The 21,221-nt window shown below is 40.9% G+C and overlaps 1 protein-coding gene across 1 annotated transcript in view; it reads right to left on the bottom strand.

The window, feature by feature from the left end:
• Window positions 1-15,984, bottom strand: part of LOC112466569 (titin) — a 21,927-nt gene extending 5,943 nt beyond the window's left edge. Inside the window, 6 exon segments of the mRNA XM_025034726.1 lie at window positions 155-380; window positions 695-897; window positions 1,092-1,531; window positions 4,278-4,646; window positions 4,771-5,054; window positions 10,903-15,984. Of these exon segments, the coding sequence (XP_024890494.1) occupies window positions 155-380; window positions 695-897; window positions 1,092-1,531; window positions 4,278-4,646; window positions 4,771-5,054; window positions 10,903-14,973 (5,593 nt within the window). The 5' untranslated portion in view covers window positions 14,974-15,984.
• Between the last annotated feature and the right edge of the window lie 5,237 nt (window positions 15,985-21,221).

The raw sequence follows: 21,221 nt of genomic DNA, 5'->3' as shown, positions 1-21,221 counted from the left end.
TTCACTTCATAACGTTCGCCGCGTTTAGGTGAATAATCATCTTTAGGCCGTCCTTGGAACGGTCCTTCAGATTTTAAATTATCTTTAGGTTTCTGTGGTTCTGGCCTGGGCAATAATATCGGTGTAACGTAATCATTTTTTGTGTGAGGCAATGCTTCGAAGGGTCCTTCGGGTCTTAGATTGTCAGCTCTTTTAATAACAGTAGTACTTTTATAATCTGTCTGATCAAACGTTCGAAATTGTTCCTGAGTGGTGGTAGTACTGTCAGTGATATCTGTTTTGCTGTAAAATCGATCGGTATCTTCAGGATATCTTGGTCGCCACTGAGGTTCACGCTCGATAATATGAGTCTGGAAATCTTCCTTGATATGAGAGGTACCCTGTAAAATAATTTAAAAAAACAATGACGGAACAGAAATCACATATATATGATTGTAAATAATAAAAAGATCTCGATCTGTGTCTCAAACCAACAAAGGAATAACAAGGGCCAATAATCGAGCAAATAGTAGTCGTCAAATTATTATTTAAAGTTTTTTCGAATCGACGTAGTATGTATTATTGAGATTGAAATAAACTTTTAAGATTGACATCTATATTATTTGCTCGATTATTGGCTCTCGTTTTTCTTTTAATAATTATAAATATTTTGATTAAAATAAAATTCAAAAGCTTTATTATTAAAACTACTAACCGTGAATTCACCCTCTCCCACGGTGAGATTATCCGTTCGTTTAATTATCTCAGCCCGTTGGATGCTGCGATGATCAATGTATTGCGATCGCGTCGTCGTTTCATCAATGAAATCACCTTCTATCTTCGTATAAGTATTGCGACGTATCGGGATCGGTCGTTCGCCAGGAGTGCCGGTGAAAACCAGCTCGGTCGTTGTTGTAGCTAGAAAATAACAAAAAATCATTTATTCTTTTTTTTACATCGAGTGTAGACAATTTTACGAAAAGACATTTATATTGATATGTATCTATATAAATCTTATAGGGTATCTATTGAGATCCATTTTATAATCAAAAGATTTATCAATAAGTTTGCGAGCGGAATCATCGAGCAAGTATCGAAAAAAAAAACCTTACTGTCAAAATCTCCTTCAAATTTCAAGTTGTCCTGCGGCTTCGTGATCGGCGCTCGTTCGCCATACTTTGGAGCTTCTTCCCGAGGTTTGCCAACAAACTCGCCTTCCGGTTTAAGATTGTCCTGTGGCTTCTTTACAGGTGCCCTTTCACCCCTCGTAGGCGCCTCTTGCTTTGGTCTTCTGACAAATTCGCCCTCTGGCTTGAGATGGTCTTGCGGCTTCCTGACCGGCGCTCTCTCGCCCTTAGTAGCCACATAATCGGTTCGTCTCTGCCCGATAAATTCACCTTCTGTACGTAAGTGATCTTCATGATAATATTTTGTTTGTTTCTCCACGCGCTTTTCGTCGTAATCCTGACGGTAGGAAGTCACGGTGTGCACCGGTTCTTCATGAAGAAATTCCAAGTGTTCTTGGGGCAAATTGTGCGGGCAACGATGACGTCTGAAATATCATCATTTGTTAGAATTCAGAAACAGATACAGCGTTCATGATATTACATTTTACAGATCGCGCAAGGAATAAATATGCTTTAAAAGGCATCCTCGTATTTAAGGGAAAGCAGCTATCTCTGAACAGTTGCGTTTATATTTAAAAGTAATAATGCTATATTTTATTAAACGAAACTCCACCTATACTTATTACATATACAACATATGCCTGTTTAATATTAAAAATATAAAAATAATATAAAATATAAAAATATATATAAAGGAAGGGGAAAGCGCTTGGGCGCACAGAAAATTCTTGTTATCCGCTTTCGTATTCGTTTGAGTAAAGCTGGCGCATAACAAAGGCTTGACGCATATAAAGATTTAAAAATGACGCAAAAAAGCATCAATCCTGTTATAATAAGTATAAAGGTTTCGTAGTGATTTTTAATATCTTGTTACTCTCGGAGTTAGTATTTGCGGGGCATATGCATTGGATATAAGGCAAAATTGTGATTGTATTGTTGCGCTCTGATGATTCACTCAATACGGCATTCTAAAATATTATATCCGCGGATTACTTTAATATTACATTATATATTACATTATATATTATTAATTAAAAACAAACTTTATAAGCTATTGTAAACTGAATAAATTATACGTTTTGTTCAACGTGAGTTAATTTAATTAACTCCAAACATTTACTATAATGCGAGTTTGTTTCATGCACGTGACGCGGTAGGGAAAGCCATTATTAGTCAGGCGACGCAGCGTACGTATTAACGAGATGCGATCTCGCGTAAATCGAGTTGTTATTGGTACATATTCAATTAATTAAACATTCTTCGGCTTGATTACAAGAATACCAATTAAGTTTTTTACAATGCAATTGCATTGGAAGTTTTAGATACCTTCCGGTTATAATTTAATATAACTCAGAGTATATACTTAAGATTTTATTGAACGACGAATGACGTTCCTTTTGACATTGATCGTATTAATTAGGGAAAAGCTTTCTTCTTTCTGTGAAAGGTACGAATTGCATCCTGTTGGTGATGTTTTCGATGGGCAATATCGGTTAATTAAGCGTAAATTATATGGGAAAAAAAGAACATGATATTGTTGCCAATATTTTATGCGAAACAATTTGGTTCATTTTTGGACAAGAGGTTTTCCTACAAAATATCCAATTTCTATGTGACTACATGAAGCAGTGTCAAAGTGCGCTCTTATTGTTCCTTTTCGCTCCTCTTCTTTGCCATTGGATGTTACGAAACGCAATTCCGTAAAAGCCAGACTTTGGTCAAAGTCGAGTGGCGTATTTTTTGTATTTTTTATTGGGTAAAACCATGTTACATGACACATTATGAACATCCTTTTAGAGCCGCGTTAAACCGGGGGAGGGAGAGAGAGAGAGAGAGAGAGAGAGAGAAGTTTTAGCAGACCTCAAAGTTAAGCAGACTTACGTAGAAATTTCCAACGACTAATCGCCTGCGAGTAGACGAACCGCAATTACTTCTTGAGACGGCCACGACACGACTAATTTTCTACGAACTTATACTCCGAGCCCGCGAATCTATCTGCACTACAAGTCTCTATCTGGGTCAAGATTTTCAATCTGACAAGACCGATTATTGTATATAATAATATATGTATTTTCATAATCATGGTCGTTATTGTGAAAAAATCACAAATTAAAAGCTAAAATAAAAAATATAAGCTAATTTGCTGAGATATTTTTTCGCCTTTAGCAATATTAAAAAAAAACTTTAAATAAAAAAATTAAAGAATTTAAAAGAGATTTAGAAGAAATTAAGTGCCACATTAATCTCCATAATCAGCCACTTTCCTTGAAAGTGATAATAAGTACTCTCAAAAAGTGATGATATGTCTAACGCAATTACTGAAGCTGTATGGTAAATTTGCACGATTCGTCACCGCCATGCAGAGCTACGTAGGTTGGAAAGTTCGAATAAGGAAGGAATCGTGCGATGACTTGCCATCCACCCAGAACAACTTGCCGTAAAAGGATCTGTCTCGTGTCCTACTTTGGCACATTATGCATACATATATGTATATAGTGTTTTCTGAATAAAAAAAATCTACATGCGTGATACTGCTGCTTTCTTAAAAGATCAATAAGTATACGTTACTGATCTTTTCATAGCAAGAATTGAATTAATTAATAAACATGTTCTTAATAATTAAAAATAATTTTATGAAAAAGATAAAACTTTTTCATAACGAAATTATGATTATATGCAGAAAATAATAAGTAATATATTTTGTATTGGAACAATATTAAAGCAACGTATTAAATAGATTCGTACATAATAAACCCGCGGCTTTGAATGAATTGCTGCAATGAATTTAATATAATAGGAAATATGGCCTTGAAGACAATCTCCTGTTCCTCTCCTCAATTTGCATCTCGACTCCGACAAGTTTTGTATTCTGATCTTGTTAATAATGTTTAGAAGTAGGTCAACCGTGTTCCTCTCTGCAGCGAACGTGCTGATAAGTTAAATTAAATCGCACTCTCGTGCTAGCTCTATAGTTGTTAATTATATTCCTTGTGAAATGTTTATCAATATATTATTAAGATTGATGCGTGTGCAGAAATAATTAGACGATGCGGTGGAATTTCGACCTAGTCTAATTTAAGTTTTATATTTGTACTAATTTTTTCTTTCATTTTTGTACCTTTATCTATGTATAATATTCGTCGATAATATTCGACCGCAAGGAAGACTCACCCGCAAGTACAAAGCTCGCAAATGCACTGTTCCTTCAGAGGAATTTTCGACAATATATCCGGTACCGGCACTGGTTTAGGATGGACTACGTCCTCGTCGAGAGAGTCTGGACTCTGATCTCCTCGTTTAGGCTTGTCCTGTTCCGATTTCTTCGGTTTTTCAGGCTTCTCGGCAAACTGACTAGATTTAGGTTCCGCAGTCGGCCTTTTCTCCGTAGGTTTCGTGGGTCCAGATCCTTTATCGGGTTTTCTAGGTGCTGCGGGTCTTTCTTCGGGTCGACTCGGCTTGCCAGCCGCCGGCTGCGGTTTCCTAGTCGGCGATGTGTAATCCCGAAGCTTTTCAGGTGACCTCGGCCGAACTTCGGAAGGTCTGCGAAAACCAATATCGTCAAGTTATAAATTGTCGCAGCCGTATTTTTTCTCACCGTTTAGATATAGCTTTAAAAAATACGAATAATTTAAAGATAAAATAAAAAACTTGATTTTTCATTCACCTGCTAAGTTCTGTTGGCCGCTGAGGACTTCTCTCGCGCTGTGGAGGTCGACTGGGCTTCCCAGCGGTTGGCGTCGATTTTGGTCGATCGTCTTCCCTGAGTCCAGGTATTCCACGAGGATAACCGGGCCGCTCCGCCGACGGTCTCCTCGTGGAATCCGCTGGAGATCGGGGTGCCGGGCCGGTGATGGCATCGAGTCGGGTGTCGTCGACGACATCCCGCGCTACCATGCTAGTCACCTGCTCTTTGTCGATAAATTTCTTCGTTGACTCGGTAACATCTCTCTGAAGAATACAACAAAAATCATCATTTATACAGGGCAAACTCGACACCGCGGCAAACTTGACACTAGGCTTCTTGCCAATTTAAATCTGTCGTAGAAACTTGTTTACCCTACTGCGTCTAAAGGCCTGTGCCCACGATGCTAGAACTTGGTCCAAGTTCTCGGACCGAGGGAAAGTTACTGAAACTTGGATCGTGGACACACCAGTTTTGCATCCAAATTCAGTGGGTTCACGATCCATATGTCAGTAACTTTTCCTTGGTTCGAGAACTTGGACCAAGTTCTAGTATCGGATACAGGCCTTTATATTGCCAACGGAATTTGGTAACATTCTGAGTGTAATTTCTAGTGCGACATAAGCGTTTTTCGATGATGAAAAGCCAGAAAAGCTGAAAAGCAATTTCTCTAATCTCTTGAAAATGTCTACTCTTTCATCGAGCTTTACTCTTCGAGCGAATCTATACAAGAAAGTAATTTTGATGGGAAATTCGATACTCTATACAAATCCGATAATCGTTTTTGCATATTTTCAAAATTTTTATGTTTTTGGAGTGACAAAAGTGAAAAACGACGTCCGGGGTAAAGTCGACACTAACCTCTTTCGATAAAGCGTTGTAAATAAGTCATTTGCTTTCGGCAGCAAAATGGTTCGTACGTACAAAAGAAAAAGACCAGCGGTAAGTAGATAAGGAAATGATGAAAGAAGCTGTACTTGCCTGAAAAAAGGAAAAATGAAAATTGTCATGCAGCCGTACGGCTCATCATGACAATTAAAGTGTGTGCGCACGTCCGATCGCGAGTTTACCTGCCTGCATCAATTGTTTTTCAGACACGAGTTCATTCAGAAGAAGATAATTGAAAGTTCAACAATTTATTTTCTCATTATTTCCAATGAATGTTTTACTTTTTTCCGAATTTTTGTACTTTCTAAATACACGATAAATAATATATTTTCACTTTCAGACAATAAAAAAATAAGTTCCAGATCAAATTGTGTCGATTAGACAAATAAGTGTCGAGTTTACCCCATTTTTCAATTTGAAAATTTATTTTCGCTTTATTTTTTTTTTCCTGGGGGCAAAACAAAGCGACGTACAGCAAAACTTCCTTAACCAATTTTGTACCTGAAGGAACACTCTTTAAATTTGTACCATTGAATTCGCTTGAAAATTTTAATTAGTTGTTGAAAATTGCCTTTGAAAAAATCGTGTCGAGTTTGTCCCGATCCCCTCTATATAACTTTCTACTTCTTACATTTTATTAAGTAATAACGAGATCTAAATATGTCAAAGCAGGATAATTAACTAATTAATATCTACTTGCAATGATTATCATTTTGCTAATAACGCTTTCACGCACAGTGCAATAAGCTGTATGTGAAAGCGTTATTAGCAATCGTTAGTGGCAAACGCTGTTAATTATTACACAGATTGTAACGAGTATTATCACGCTTCTATAAATTAATAATATCTAGAATTTTATAGCTGCAGCATTAGCGTTGTGTAAGTAACACTTTGTTCGTACTATAATAAGAAAGTACTTGCATCGATATGGCATATAAACTGTTAGGAAATGTCAAACGTAAATGTGATCAGTTATGGCTACCACTTGCAAACTTTAGCACAACTTTGCGCGTAACGAATGACGACTGCGTAGCAACATGCCAATTCGTCTAAAGTCAATGTCACAACAATTATTAAAAAAAAAAAAAAAATAAAGACCTATGATACTCGATCAGTATGCTAATCATAAACGCCTTGATAGCACGTTGGCAAAGACTTCGAGGCGCAATAACGACGTAAATGCGGCTTCGTTTTTCCGCGGGCGTTCATTACGAGCTTCAAACGTGCTGCATAATGAGCGCCGCGAGCATGAACGAGATTAGGAACGTCGGTAATGCTTAGTTCGACGGAATGCAGGTAACGCGAGATAGGTGTATATCCCGCTTTTATGTGCACGCTTACAGCGTATCGTGTAACGCGCTTGTCGAACCGTCAAACCTTACTTTTGCGATTTAGTTTCGTTAACGACATCACTTCCAGAAATAGATTATGAGTGTGATATCACCGCAATGCAAATTTATACAAAGATCTATACAAAATATTTTATTTTATAACAAACTCTCTATTACTTTTGTTTAAAAAAAATATATAAGGACTTTCTTTGCTTATAATTTCCATAATTTTCATTGAATCATCAATGAAATATCAATATACGAAATAAATAAATATTAACATTTTCGATTATTGTGCGGGATTTTATGCTTAGTAATTTTTATTTAATTTCATACATTTCGTCTTTCAAATTGCACGCAAGATATTCGCAGATTGTTTTTGAAATGCATTTATGCCAAAGCTGAAAATGTATGTATAATATCACATTATCAAATTGATAATCAATTTAACGTTACTAATGTTAACAAGCATTTTATAAATGTACAAGAAATTTATTCGATGTTTTAGTTCTACGTCGGGATTCTACATCACATTGCGCCATTGTGTATGCACTTAAAAAGTTCACGTGCCTATTTTCGATTTTGTTTGGAGCTGCTCATTATGCTCACAAGCACGCTCGCTCTTCAACCTGACTCTACAACAAAGTAAGGCAAATAACGTTTGCTGATACTATTAGCCAAATCCTTTGCTTGGTTTTTAACGAACGTAATTCTCGTAAAGCACATCAGACAAAGTTTTGGCATTTAATTAGCGGTTTAAGTAGCTTGAGTCTTTAAGCTGATTGCCCCTCTCCTCAACGATATCGAGAGTTGCCCATAATGAAGCTCGTTTACATAATTTGGATTTCACGTGCTTTCGTGATGAGTATAATTTTGGGTGTCTAGGAATTTTATATATTTAAGAACGATCCTCCGTGTTGCTGTTTTCGTAGTACTTCAAACAACTTAAAAAATTTCCCGCTTGAAAAAAATTTGACAAACGTGATTACGTGTCGTTAATAAGATATCATATTTATCGATGCCGTAATATATATGACACGACGAGATATCGCGCGCGCCTGCGTCATCGTAAAATAATAATACGGAATCGCGTCGAGAAAACGCGATCACGCGTGTTCGCATACATCGTATATGTATCATCGTGTCTCGATGCAAGTAGGCCACGCTTCTCTATAGCTGTTTGCATGTTGAACAATCAAAAACAACGGGGGCGTCCGTGTAACGTAGCGCATCGGGGTGAATTGTTTTCAATAGCGACGCCACGAAAATTGCTATTATAATGCAAATACACTCTCCGGAGAGCGTTCTTTCTGATCTTAAGATTTATGGAGAGAAGAATCTATTGGACGTATCCATTCACAAAGCGATAGATGAGGTAACACTTACAGGGAAACACGTGTGCGGAGCTTACTAAAGCATTTTATCGATCATCTCGAGACCTCGGAGTAAAGTCACGGCTGTGAGAATTGGAACGAAGCTGCTTTAAAGAAAACGAACTGTCGGTGTGATGCGGAATAAGTTACGAATGCCTATTTTTAATTCGTGCGGCGAGCATAAATGTGAGAATCTACCGCAAATTACTGGCGCATTCATTTTACAATGAGTTATCCTCGTGAGCGAAGCATTGAATGTTCCAACTTTAATGTTGGATGACGTGAACTTCGAAGCGTCGATGCCAAATATTTGCGAGAAGCTACGCGAACATGAAGTTTCAGATTGTTCCGAGCGTCGTTAGTTAGGAAATTAACAGTGAAAAATATCCTCGCTGAATCTTCAATATAAGCAACGTGTACGTTAATCGTAAGATTTTACGAGACGTGACACAAAATTTGAACTTATTTAATTAGAAGAAAATAGAGCGCGGAAAAAATGAACGAGTTTTTTTTCTGTAAAAGAAGAATAATTTAAAAAATTGAAAGAAATTGAGTAAAAATTAAGTATTGTTTCTGCTATAACCTTTAAATTTCAATCTTCTAGGAACACAAATGTTTTATCGCTATAGCAGTAAAGTCCGAAGTGTCATTTGTGGCATTTATCTTTATGTTCGATATCGACCCACACATTTCTATGAAAAAGCGTTACTTTCCGCCGAAGCGACGCAGTGTAAAACCCGTTGATACCCACGATTTTGTATTTACTGATTAAATCAATATTGAGTTGTATAGCACATGAAAATATACAGCGGATATATACAAGGTATTATTGCAAAATGATATAGCCTGATGTTACTCTGTTATACCGTTATTATTTTATTTAATGTTATCGGTCGTTGCTATCGATATTGTAACCGGCGATGAGTGACGTCAATGTACACGTGTTTCTCTCAGCGTGGCATCTCTTAACTAAGATTTCTATAGCACTTAAACAAGACGACCGTGATAAGCGAGGCGGAACACGCGTAAAATTCAATTGGTCGTGCATTAAATCGGTTACATTGAGCGGTGACATCACTGCCAAATTTGCTCATATTGGGTGCAATTATTCTGCATACGCTCGATTAAGCCTAATTGCAAGTGATTACACTTACACATGTCCGCGGCGGAAAAATTTCAAGAATTTTTTGTAGAAATGTGAATAATCATATTAATTTTTCTTCGCATACGTACTTTTGTAATAAATAATATATTTAAATATAAATAATACAGCGATAATTAAGTTGATTAGATGTTTTTCTACCACAATATTATTTAACATAATATTTAATATTACATAATATTACTCAGATAAAATGGAAAAAAGAATGATATCGCCTTTAGTTTAATCTGAATATAAAGTGATCGTGTTAATAATATTAACTTAATATTAGATTCATCTCAAAGAAATTCTTCTGGATATAAATATCAAGGTTCAGTTTTTAATTGAAAACAGAGGTTATCGCATAAAGCTTGTCGAGCGATGATAACATTAGAATATATCCATCATAAATTTCTGTATTATGCAATAACAACATTAACAACATATTGGCGATTTAAGACGATTATGATATAACGATTGAAATACGGTAGGTATATCGGACAGAATCGTTTCTCATGTGTGAAATATCGATTTCCGGTCGGTTCACTTTGCAATAATTCGATGAATCGGCCGGGCTCAGCCGTGCAGAAATTCGTATATATCAGGAACGCGACATATATACATTCTGCCTGTTTCAAACGCAGAAGATTTAACAAAACGAACTCTCTTTCTTTTACACTTAACCCTTCCCGTCCTTCTACGAACCCCGCCGTATTACGTCAGATTTATTTTCAACGGCGCCACACACGTGAACCTAACAACCTTCGCCCGATTTGGAAGTGAAAGTATTGTACGAGCCTTCTTCCGCAAGGACTGAGCTCAAAGTGTCTCGATAAGATTTTCATAAACCTGTTTACTGTCTGACATCCGATCGTTATTGACTATCAAAAAGTTAATGTATCGAGAAATTAAGTACATCAGTGTCAAAAATAGAAAGTTTAAATTTTCATTATTTGATTGTACTTCTAAAAATAAATATCGAAATAGAGATAATTTTTTTTTGTTTAAGTATTGTCCCGGAAAACCGGATGAGTTGTAGTCTTAGCAATTTCCTGTGAACAACTATTGTAAAGAGGCTGAGCTCAAAGTGTCTCGATAAGATTTTTTTTTTTGTAATTTTTTAATAAGTCTGTTTACTGTCTGACATCCGATCGCTAGTGACTATCGAGAAATTAATGTATTGTAAACTTAAGTACATCAATGTGAAGAATAGAAAGTTTGAATTTTCATTATTTGACTGCACTTTTAAAAATAAATATCGAAACAGAGATAACTTTTTTTTCGTTTAAGTATTATCCCGGAAAACCGGATGAGTTGTAGTCTTAGCAATTTCCTGTGGACAGCTAATAAAGAAACATTTTAACGTCTCGCAATTACTCACCACATCCTTGCGCGCGTCCGTCGTAAATTCAGCGATGACACGCTCGTCCTTAACATCGCGCGCGTCTTGCACAGAAGTGAATCTCGAAGACTGATCGATTACGTAAGAGGATTGCTGAAGCACCTCGGATGTACGCGTGATATCCGCACGCGTGATATCCGCGACATCTTCGACATATCTGATCTCGGTGACGTCCCTCTGCGTTTCCCGGTCTGTTGGTTTTCGCGCAATCGGAGTCGGCGTTGGTTTTTCTTTCTGATCCGCCGGTTTTTTCCCTTCTTCAATCGGTTTTCGTTCGTCTGTCGGTTTCTTTCGCGAGTCCTGCGATTTTTCGTATACAAAAGTACCGTCCCAGGTGGAGGCACCTGGCTTCGACGATCGCTGCGTTCTGTCCACCGGACTCTTTTCCGGCTTTTCATCTTTAGGTTCCGTAGTATCTTCCGGACGTTGTCGAGGCGACGGTTTAGGCCTTACGTCGGAGGGCTGTTTTGGCGTTTCATAATCGATCGGATATACTTTATCGTCCAAACTATCCGTGATGTAAACTTTGGATATATTTGACGAGTCATACGTCTTTGAATCGGTGACGTACGTTTGCTCGACCGTGACGGAGCTTCTATAATCGGCAGCAGAACCCGATATATCCTTCGACGTGTTCAATATCGTAATAGACGTTTTGTGATCAATGTCACTCGGTTTCTCTTTAATTGGGCTTCGCTTATCTACAGTTCCAGGCGTATCTTTCGGTATCTTTCGATCTCCCGGTCTTTTCTCTTCTGGTTTCTCATACACGAATGATCCGTCCCAGGTGGAGGCACCCGGCTTCGAAGGTCGATCTGCTCTGTCCACCGGACTCTTTTGCGGTTTAAGCTCCGTAACATCTTCCGGACGTTGTCGAGGCGATGGCTTAGGTTTCCCGTCGAACAGCTGGCTCGGCCTGTCAGAGTCGACTTCGCGTACTTCGTCTTCCGCGCTTCCTTTGATATAAGTTTTCGATATATTTGAAGAGTCGTATTTCTCCGTATCGGTGACGAATGTTTGTTCAACCGTGACAGAGCTCGTAGAGTAATCGGCAGTGCTCGTTGTATCCTTCGATGTGTCCAATATCGTAACTGTTCTGTGATCAACTTTGCCGGTCGGTTTTTCTTTAATTGGACTTGGTTTATCCACAGCTCCGAGAGTATCTTTTGACGGCTTTCTATCGCTCGGCCTTCTCTCATCTGGTTTCTCGTACACGAACGATCCGTCCCACGTAGACGAGCCTGGCTTCAGAGGTCGATAACTTCTATCGTCCGCGCGAGACTCCTTCTTCTCGAGGCTCTTAACAGTGGTCTCTTTAACGTCGGTAGTAGTTATTACGTCACCGCCAGGCAGGCTCTTCGCGGGTCTACGCGGGCCTTCTTGAATAGTCACTGTTTTTTGCGTCGTTACCGGCTGACCGTCGCGAATAATAACAGCTTCGACGGAAGTCGCCGAGAAATCGAGATTGGAGGAATCCGTGTAACTTTCGTGGGTCCTCGATTGCTCCATAACGACGGAACTTTCCACGATCTCTGACGTGCTGGATACATCCCGCGTGACGTCTCGAAGATCGATAGCGGTCTCGCTAACGTATGTCTTTTTGCTGTCCACTGGACGAGGTAGTTTATCCGGTAGTTTACTGTCGATGGATTCTCGGCTAGGTGGTCGTTTCTTCTCCAGCGATTTTTCCAGGACGAAAGTTCCGTCCCACGTCGACGATCCGGGCTTGGTACTTCGCAGATCTCTATCTTTCGGAGTCTTCTCCGGACTTCTAGGTCGCGGAGACGGACTGGCCCGACGTTCCGTCGTCGAAACTTTGTCTCGCGACGTATCTCCGTCAAATCTAATCGTCGTTTCGACCGGACGTCCCTCGTAAACGACTGTCTCGTACATCGTGGATGTCGTACTGGCGTCCCTGACGTCCGAGAAACTCTGCTGACTCGACGAATGTTCGACGATGTACGAGGTGTTCATGACATCCGCCTCGTTGATCGAATTGTCTTCCGTAACGTCCCGAATATCGACGGTTTTTACCGCGCGTCTGTCCTCCGGTCTTCGGCGACTGTCAGGTGTTGTCGGTCGCTCGTAGACAAAAGTGCCGTCCCAAGTGGACTGACCAGGCTTGTAACAGCGCGAGGTCGTGTCTACTATTTTCGACTGTTTTTCCGGACTCTTAGGAGCGCGCGCGATTTTATCCTCAGGACCATCTTCCTCCAAAATCACTTCGGACACCGACGTGACCTTCTCGACGTTCTTCTTGTCGCTGGAAATCGCGTACTCGACGATGTAAGACGCGGAGACCGACTCGGAAACGCTCGAGATATTCTGTTCTGCGCTGACATCCTCAACGTCCACGGAGTCTTGACGCTTCTCCGTTCTGCGGACAACGGTGACGTCCGAGGAATGCCTCTTCACGTCGTCCCGCGACTTTTCGTAAATAAATTCACCATTCCACGCGGAATCGCCGAGTCTGCCGGGTCGTCGTTGCGACGGACTGGATACGCGAGCAGGGTGCTCCTCTTTGCTTGACGGCTGTGCTGTGCCGTCGACGTGGATCGAGCTCTCTCTGCTTACGTCACGTCGCTCTTCGGAAATGAATCTGGTGCTGTCCGTGGCACCTTTTACGACACGCGTAGTCTCGGACGACTCCTTTTCGTATGTACCGTCCGTGCTTTTTTCCTTGAAATCTCGCCTCTGCGTCGTTTCCACGACATCGTCGCCGCGATCGTGACGAAATACGTTGACGTCGGACTCGTTACGCCGTCTCGGCTGCGTCGCGATTTTCTCCACTACGAAGCTCCCGTCCCACGTTGAGTCGCCGAGCTTCGAGTAACGAGACGGCCCTTTCGGATATTTTTCGCCGGCGAAATCCGTCGTGTCCGCGGCGGCTTTCTCCAACGTGACGTCGCGAAGATGAGTCGTCGACCGTTGACCTTCGTCGACTATCGTTTTCGAATCTCGAGTCACGTTTGAAGACGCGGTCTGATCGATAACCTGGACCGAAGAGGTCTCTTGAGTGACTTTAATGCTTTCACTGTCCCTCGCGTCACCGTGAGTCTTCGAGCTTACAGATACCGTTTTATCAATGACATTTTTACCCTTAGGAGTGACGGGCTTCTCATAGGTAAACGTGCCGTCCCACGTGGATTGGCCGGGCTTGTTGCAGCGCGTGGATATCTCGACCTTCGGTCTCTCCGACTTCGAATCGCCGCGCGTCTTCTTACCGGTCCTCTCGATATCGTCGGTATTTTTAACGACAGTTATGTTGGAAGGTGTGACTGTCCGCTCGCTGTCAACTTCCCGGCTCGACGTGGACATTATCCTGCCGTTGTTGTCGGTTCTTCCTCCTGTCTCGCGTATTCTCGTGGTGCTCGACACCGTCTGGCCGTCCTTCGTTACGGCCTTGCTCGTTTCGCTGTTCACGTGCGTACTCTCGGTCGATCTCGATGCCGTCTGAATTACGGGAACGTGAGCCCCATTCTCAACGTCGTGAGAAATCGCAACGATGGAGCGATGCCCGCTACGATCCTCGCTCGCTGATGAACTCTCGACCAAGATGCTGGAGGAGCTGCTCGACTGCTGCACCGTTGAATGGGACGCGCTTTGACTTTGCGTCTGCACGGACTGGCCGGCTCGTTCGTGACTTTCCGAAAGAGATGTCGCGTGCTCGCGCGGAATCTCGCGCGTCGTCTTCGCTTGCTTGATCGATTGCACCTGCTCCCCGGCTATGAAGTCTTGAGAGCTTTTCCCGGTCCTTCGGCTGGACGACGAGCTCTGCTGGACGGTCTGCGGAGGTGTCTCGATAACTTTGATAACGTTACCTTTGGAATCCATGATGACCTCGCGACTGGCGCTCGTCACCTCCACCACGCTACTTCTGGATTCGCTTTCCTTCACCTGATTCGACTCCTCCACGACGCTGGTCGAGGACACGACCTCGACCGTCTCCGTCTTCGCCACATCCGAGGACGTCGAGGTCGTCGCCACTTCGTTCTTCGCGGTCCCCGTGTTCTTCATCTTCGACACCGTGCCCTTCTTGTGAATAGTCATCGCCGCGCGTTTTTTCCGGTCGCCTTCACAACCCGATTATTTTCGACTAATTTTTCCCGATTCCAATAAGAATTTTCACACAAGCGCGAAAGACTCGTGATCGTGTAAATGCGTGATAAAAATCGAGAGAAAGCTTTTAAAAACCGCGCATCCACTGCCGACCGCGCTAATTTTTTTTTTTTTCAATCACTGTTAACTTCGCCGCCGATTTTAGATCCTAAATATAAAAGAGTCCTTCGCTTTATCGCCCGGCGTACAACCGTTTATCATTCAGGCACTCGGTCTTAACTATACGTTACACCGCTCGCTCGCACGCGCCCGCGCCACTCATCGAGTCTCCCAGACGTACTGAAGCTCGGCTGTGACCGGCCTCGTTTACAAACTCGTTTCTTCTGTATGATTCTCGGGACTTTCTTTCGCCCGCGTCAGATACGTGCGCGCGGAGTCTCTTTTCGCTCGCACGTCGTAAACTCCGAAATTCTGTTTTTCTCTTTGGTCACTCGGGACTAACAACAAGCCGGCTCCGTGATTGCGAGAGGTGATGCGAACCGATGTTCTCGGTCCGATATTGCGAGTCGATGTGGCATCGGCGGTTACTCACCGCCGCTGGTCTAGGTGACCACCACACGATTCTCTCCACCGTTCCTCTCCGTTCCTCTCTCCCGTCACTGACACTGACATATACCAACCATGGATCTTTTATGCCGGTGAACACCGCGGCACCCCTACTTTCCGCAAGGCGACGCGACGCGGCGGTGCCTCTCTGCACGTTCGTGTGGCCCGTTGGTTCGGCGTGGGACGTTGCCACCCATCCTCGTGTGTCCCACACGCCGCTCCTGATCGTGACGTGGGACGTATTCGCGATATTGTTCACGACCGGCACCGCGTGTTAGAATGCGTGACCCCGTGAACGCGCGCGTACACACCGCGCGCCGCTACCGTTCCAGGTGTATCGCTTATGTTGCTTACAACGCTACGTATTTGCCAGATTACAGTCCGTCTTTCTTTCTCTCGCGGCTTATCTGCGACTTATCTTCGTCGTGCACGTATTTACACAGCGATAGCGCGAATAACGCCGCACGAATATACGCTTACGGGTCAATGTCAAATTCTAATAAACCTAGTCGGACAAATTCCAAAGCTCGCGCGACGCCGAGATAACGGGAAATATTCGATAATATTATTAAAGGCTTAAGAAAAAATTATCCTTTGGTATTTTGTGAGATACTTCACTTTCTTAGATAAGCATATACGTATTACCGATTAAATTTAACGTAGAGCGTTTATGAAGCAAAATAATGTCGAGACACTATTATTATTTCTTTTACTTTCCATTGCGCGCAATGAGCATTACTCGTTACTCGGTGGCATTTAACGTTACATCGACTCATGTATTTAGACGCGCTTCGTGCACATGTAAGTACGCATACCACGCATCAGCGTATGCATTACGTAATACACACGTAAACGCAGGATGTGGTCTTTTTATCTTTCCCGTGTTAGTGTGCACGCGTGCACCTGTTGATCTCTTGTATGTACATCTCGTGTGGATAAAATTCCAAACTGGATTCCAACATAGATCGACTTGTGCAAAATGTAATTTCGCGTTTTTAAATATTTAAATACAATTAAATTTTGTTACAATATAAGCTTTCAGTCGCATGATATTATTTCTATCTGTTTATAAACATCCAAACATTTTTTTATCATGCGCAGAATGATATCTGACAAAAAATTATAATATAATATAACAACTCAAAAGCAACGAACTATACGTGGCATTCGATACGTGGAAAAAGTATCCAAAATGGAGAACGGTCGATAAAAGGCGAGGAAGTCTTATAAAGACATGTTAGCCTACGCGCGACTTGAAAGTTTCATCTCGATGCTTATTTTTTTATAAAAGTTTCGCGCAATGATTCACACACAGCGACACGCCAGGGTTCTTTCTTTCAATATTTTGCGGCGAGAAAAATTGCGGACCGCGAGCGCCGCGAACGCGAACAGAAAACTCGGTGGGGGCCACCTTCGCAGAACCGGTCCATCGTGATGCCACGGCGTAAACCGAGCGATGACGTAGGCTGCAGAACTACGACGACGATCGCAGCCGGTGTTTTCTCCCGGACGGACAAGTGTCACCAATGTCCATTATTTAGAGTTAGAGACAATTGAGACAGTTGGTTATTTCGGATGAGACTCTCTTTAACGAGTTCAACGATTCGCAGAGAGGTAATCGTTTCGCCGATTAAACGAATGAATTCGCACTTGTAGGATAGGTTCCAATAATAATACATTAGAATAATTGCTGTAAATTATTTTACTGATCACAACAATCATATATGATGTAATACGTTATTTTCTCGTTATCATTACTGTACGTCGAATTGGGACATGCGGCTGATAAGAAGTAAAAACATTTCGATATCATTAGTAAAGTATTATAGTAGTGACTTCATTTCTTTATATAATTGCAATTTATACCGAAGAATAACAGATAACAGTGCCCGAGTATTACGATCTGTGATAAAAACTCCGATCGGAGAATCAAGTATGCTAAGTATCTTTCGTTGTTGTATTCGCGATTGATTTATCGGGATAAAAATGCGACAGGACGGGGAAATCATCACTCAAATTATACTAATTATAAACTAATTATTAATCAATTGTACATGTCAATTTCACACCAAGTTGAAAGAAAAACGTTTTTAAAAAAAATTAATAAAGAGACACGCTCTGCGAGCAAAAACGTTCGAGTCACTTGTGTTTGTTTCCTGGCGTATTACATACGTCCTTGGAGATAAATCGGGCGAATAATTTTCTTATTTGATTGAAATATTAACACACTCGAGACATAAAGTCCATTCGTGGGCGTCAACGGCGGCGCAAGGTGTGCCTCACTCGTTAAAAAAAATGCTCACGTACACTTACGTCTAAAGACGTTTATTAACTTCAATGAACACGTGTTCCTTCCAGTGATTGCGGTACACATACGTAATGAGACGCGTCATTACCTATATGGAGGAAGATACTATCGTTGGAGGCATTACAGACCGAGCCGGAGTTGATACCGTATGACAAATAGCGTCGGGATTTATTCCGTATTTACATGAAGAGATGCAGATGGCCGTAGTAACAATTGAATTCAAGTATCAAACTGATTTACTTATGGTATAACTTTCGTACCAACTTCGTCTAACGGTAACCGTAATTCAACTGACTCTTCGTCTCTATTTGCATTATAGCCGTTATTTATAACAAGTCAGAGTCAAACGAGCTGTAAAAATAATTCTTTATTTTTTTATATTCAAAAGAACGTGGAATTGTATCAAATAATAGTTATTGACTCTTCTATATTTTGTAACGTACATTCGAATGACCTACAAACTGCAGTAATTCGATAGCTATCTGTTAAAAGTTAGCTTTTCGCGCGGCGCATCCGTGGACCATTTCACTTAAAGAGCGAAAGCACCACGCCCGTCGGTTCGTGTTTCCCGTAAAAAGCGACGGTGGGTCACGGCGTGGGTAGAAAACCAGACAGCGTGCGGCTTCTCAGTTCGACTTCGATGCACCGTATTTGGCGAATGCGTCGAAATCTGTAGGCGAACCGGTAACCGATCGAACGCGTCATCCACGTACCACGAGCGTACAGTTTCTGTCCGTGTCATTCGAGTTCGCTGAAAAACGTTACTGTCGTCATTTCCCTCATGTTCCGCGAGATAATACAACTTTCGCCGACCTTACTTTCGTGCGCGAATTTATTCGCGAACGCTGGATGACTTTTAATTGCATATAATGACAGAAATAAATGCACTTGATGCACTTTGATTGTCATATTACTTATATCTGGATGACGCGTGAGTTTCTGCAAGAACCTATTTATGGTTGACAGTTTTATTTACTCGGTTAAGAATGACTTTATTGAGTATCTAATTGAAAAACAATAAAATATTAAAATAACGCACTAAATTTATTAAACACAAAATTATTCACATTTTATTTTTTATAATCGGTCTCTACTATATTTTACAAGACAACAGTCGCACATTTCTCAACTTTGGGCCATGTAGAGTTCAATGTCGAGATCAGTTTGGTAGTGGTTAAAAATAGATAAACGTTACTTCGAATTTTTGACATGCCCAGAGGTGGATTTAAATATGCAAATCTAAGCCACACGGCGCCTCATCACGTTACAGCTTAGAGCCTAACATGTATAACAAGATGCCTAAAGCCATATCTGATCCCTTGCGAATTATTCCTGACCTTTCTGGGACCGTACGAAGTCGCGTACGCAACATACGTGATTATTCATTCCTCGTAGCATGAAAGCACGCGTCGGTCCACTTACGTTTTTCCGTCGAGAAGGACGCGATCGAATTCCAGGATAGTGGCTCGCGGCAGGAGACACGCCAGCCGCTTACCTTAACCAGCGATTGATTTCGCGAAATATATCAGTGAGCGTTGCGTGCCGCGCGTACCGAAATGCTGCGCGTTTCGCAAAACGGGGGGACGGGACGAGCCGCGGCACGGATGCTTATGGTTAACGGGGCTAACTTTATGCGAGATGAAGAAAAAGTCGATCGCTCCCCGTAAATCAGTTTGGCACGGCATCTTTCTCCCGGGGGAGAATTGAAAGCCCATGCCCAACTCGAGAGAAGAGGCCAGGCTCTCCGTAATGGATAGCGCCATAATGAAGTACGGCACGGCGGACTCTCTCATTAATTAACGTTAAAAGGGAAACTTTTGTAATTGCGCTCCTAAGACGAAGCGATGCAGCCTGACCTCCTCCGCTGACGCGTCGTTACGTCGACGTCAGAGAGAACCAGACGGCGGCGCGTCGTCTTGGAAAATCGACGCCCTTCCAGTAATTAGGAGTGCCCCGAATTTATTATATTATGCTCCCCAAATCCTTTACGAGTGCTACAGTCGACACATTATTCCGGAAGTATGGCAATTTCCGCAACATTAACTTCAATTAACGCAAAACTACGGGACTGCGCGAATACGATATTTATTTAGGAACTCCAGTTTCTTTCGAACGTCGCAATCCAGACGCTGCAGCGCGCTGTTCCGGCAGTTTTAAACGGTCACATTGGCTTAGACCCGGTTTTTCATTTGAAGATAAATTTAACTAGTCAGGTTACTTTCACTTGAAGATTAACTTTTAGATTAGCTGTTATATTACGTTTTTCAATGTATAATTGTTTGTTGATCGATCTTCAGTAAACCTTTACACTCAAAAAACTTCTGATGTTGGTATTACAACAGAAAAAGCTTATAATTCATGTAATATAGGTATCTATAATTTACGCAACATTTACTATAAGTAGATAAATACAATAAGTTAAGAATAATATTGAAAATAAAAGTTTTAGTTTAAAAAAAACCTGTGAGAGCAGAAATCGAGACGATGCAAAAGAATATAAATTGAATACCATAAATAATTACAGAGGATTTGTTACACATAAGCTAACGATAGTTATTACGAGAACATAAAAAAAAGTTTGACCACGAAAATGCAATGCAAGTGCAATGAGGTATTGATATTCTTTTGCTGTAGAAAATTGTAATGTTAACAAATTTCGGTTTATCTTGAAATATCAGTCCTGGGACTAACTACTGCGATTAGCAAGAAAATATTTATAATATTAATATTAATCTATATACATTGTTCTGTTTTTCAACTGTAGATAGTCGAAATTTAGAAAAGAAATCGAGATCACCTAGTTCATCAAAATAATTCGATCTACGCCGAAATATTTTAGGTCTTCTTATAAATTCTTCTTCACTGCTATAAATATTTACATCAAAATTATCGAAACCTATGTTGATTAATAATACTCACAAAATTCAAATTTTATTTACTTCAGCATAAAAGAGCTATAAGATGGGTTGATCTTCTAAACGTAAAAACTGAAGTTAAACCAGTCAATTTTCTGGTAGTAAAAGTTATCACTACGAAACTATTAATTTAGTGATCGACTGAATTAAAAAGCGTAATTTTTATTTTAAACTTTAGATTAAGTTCTATCTAAACTACAAGCTAGTCTACAAGTTCTATCTAAACTACAAGCTGCTAATCTAAACTACAAGCCCTGATTCTGTAACTCTTAACGACAATGTCGTTATCGTCGTATTGTAGTTGCGCGGGTATACTATATTATATGGCAAAAAAGCTGCGCAACGACAATATAACAATAACGATACTGTCGTTAGTTACAGAATAAAAAAAAACGAATGTTTAAACAAAA

This window comes from Temnothorax curvispinosus, unplaced genomic scaffold (genome assembly GCF_003070985.1).
Source record: "Temnothorax curvispinosus isolate PA1 unplaced genomic scaffold, ASM307098v1 QBEX01001580.1, whole genome shotgun sequence".
Classification (NCBI taxonomy): Eukaryota; Metazoa; Arthropoda; class Insecta; order Hymenoptera; family Formicidae; genus Temnothorax; species Temnothorax curvispinosus.
This window is presented reverse-complemented; position numbering and strand designations above follow the sequence as displayed.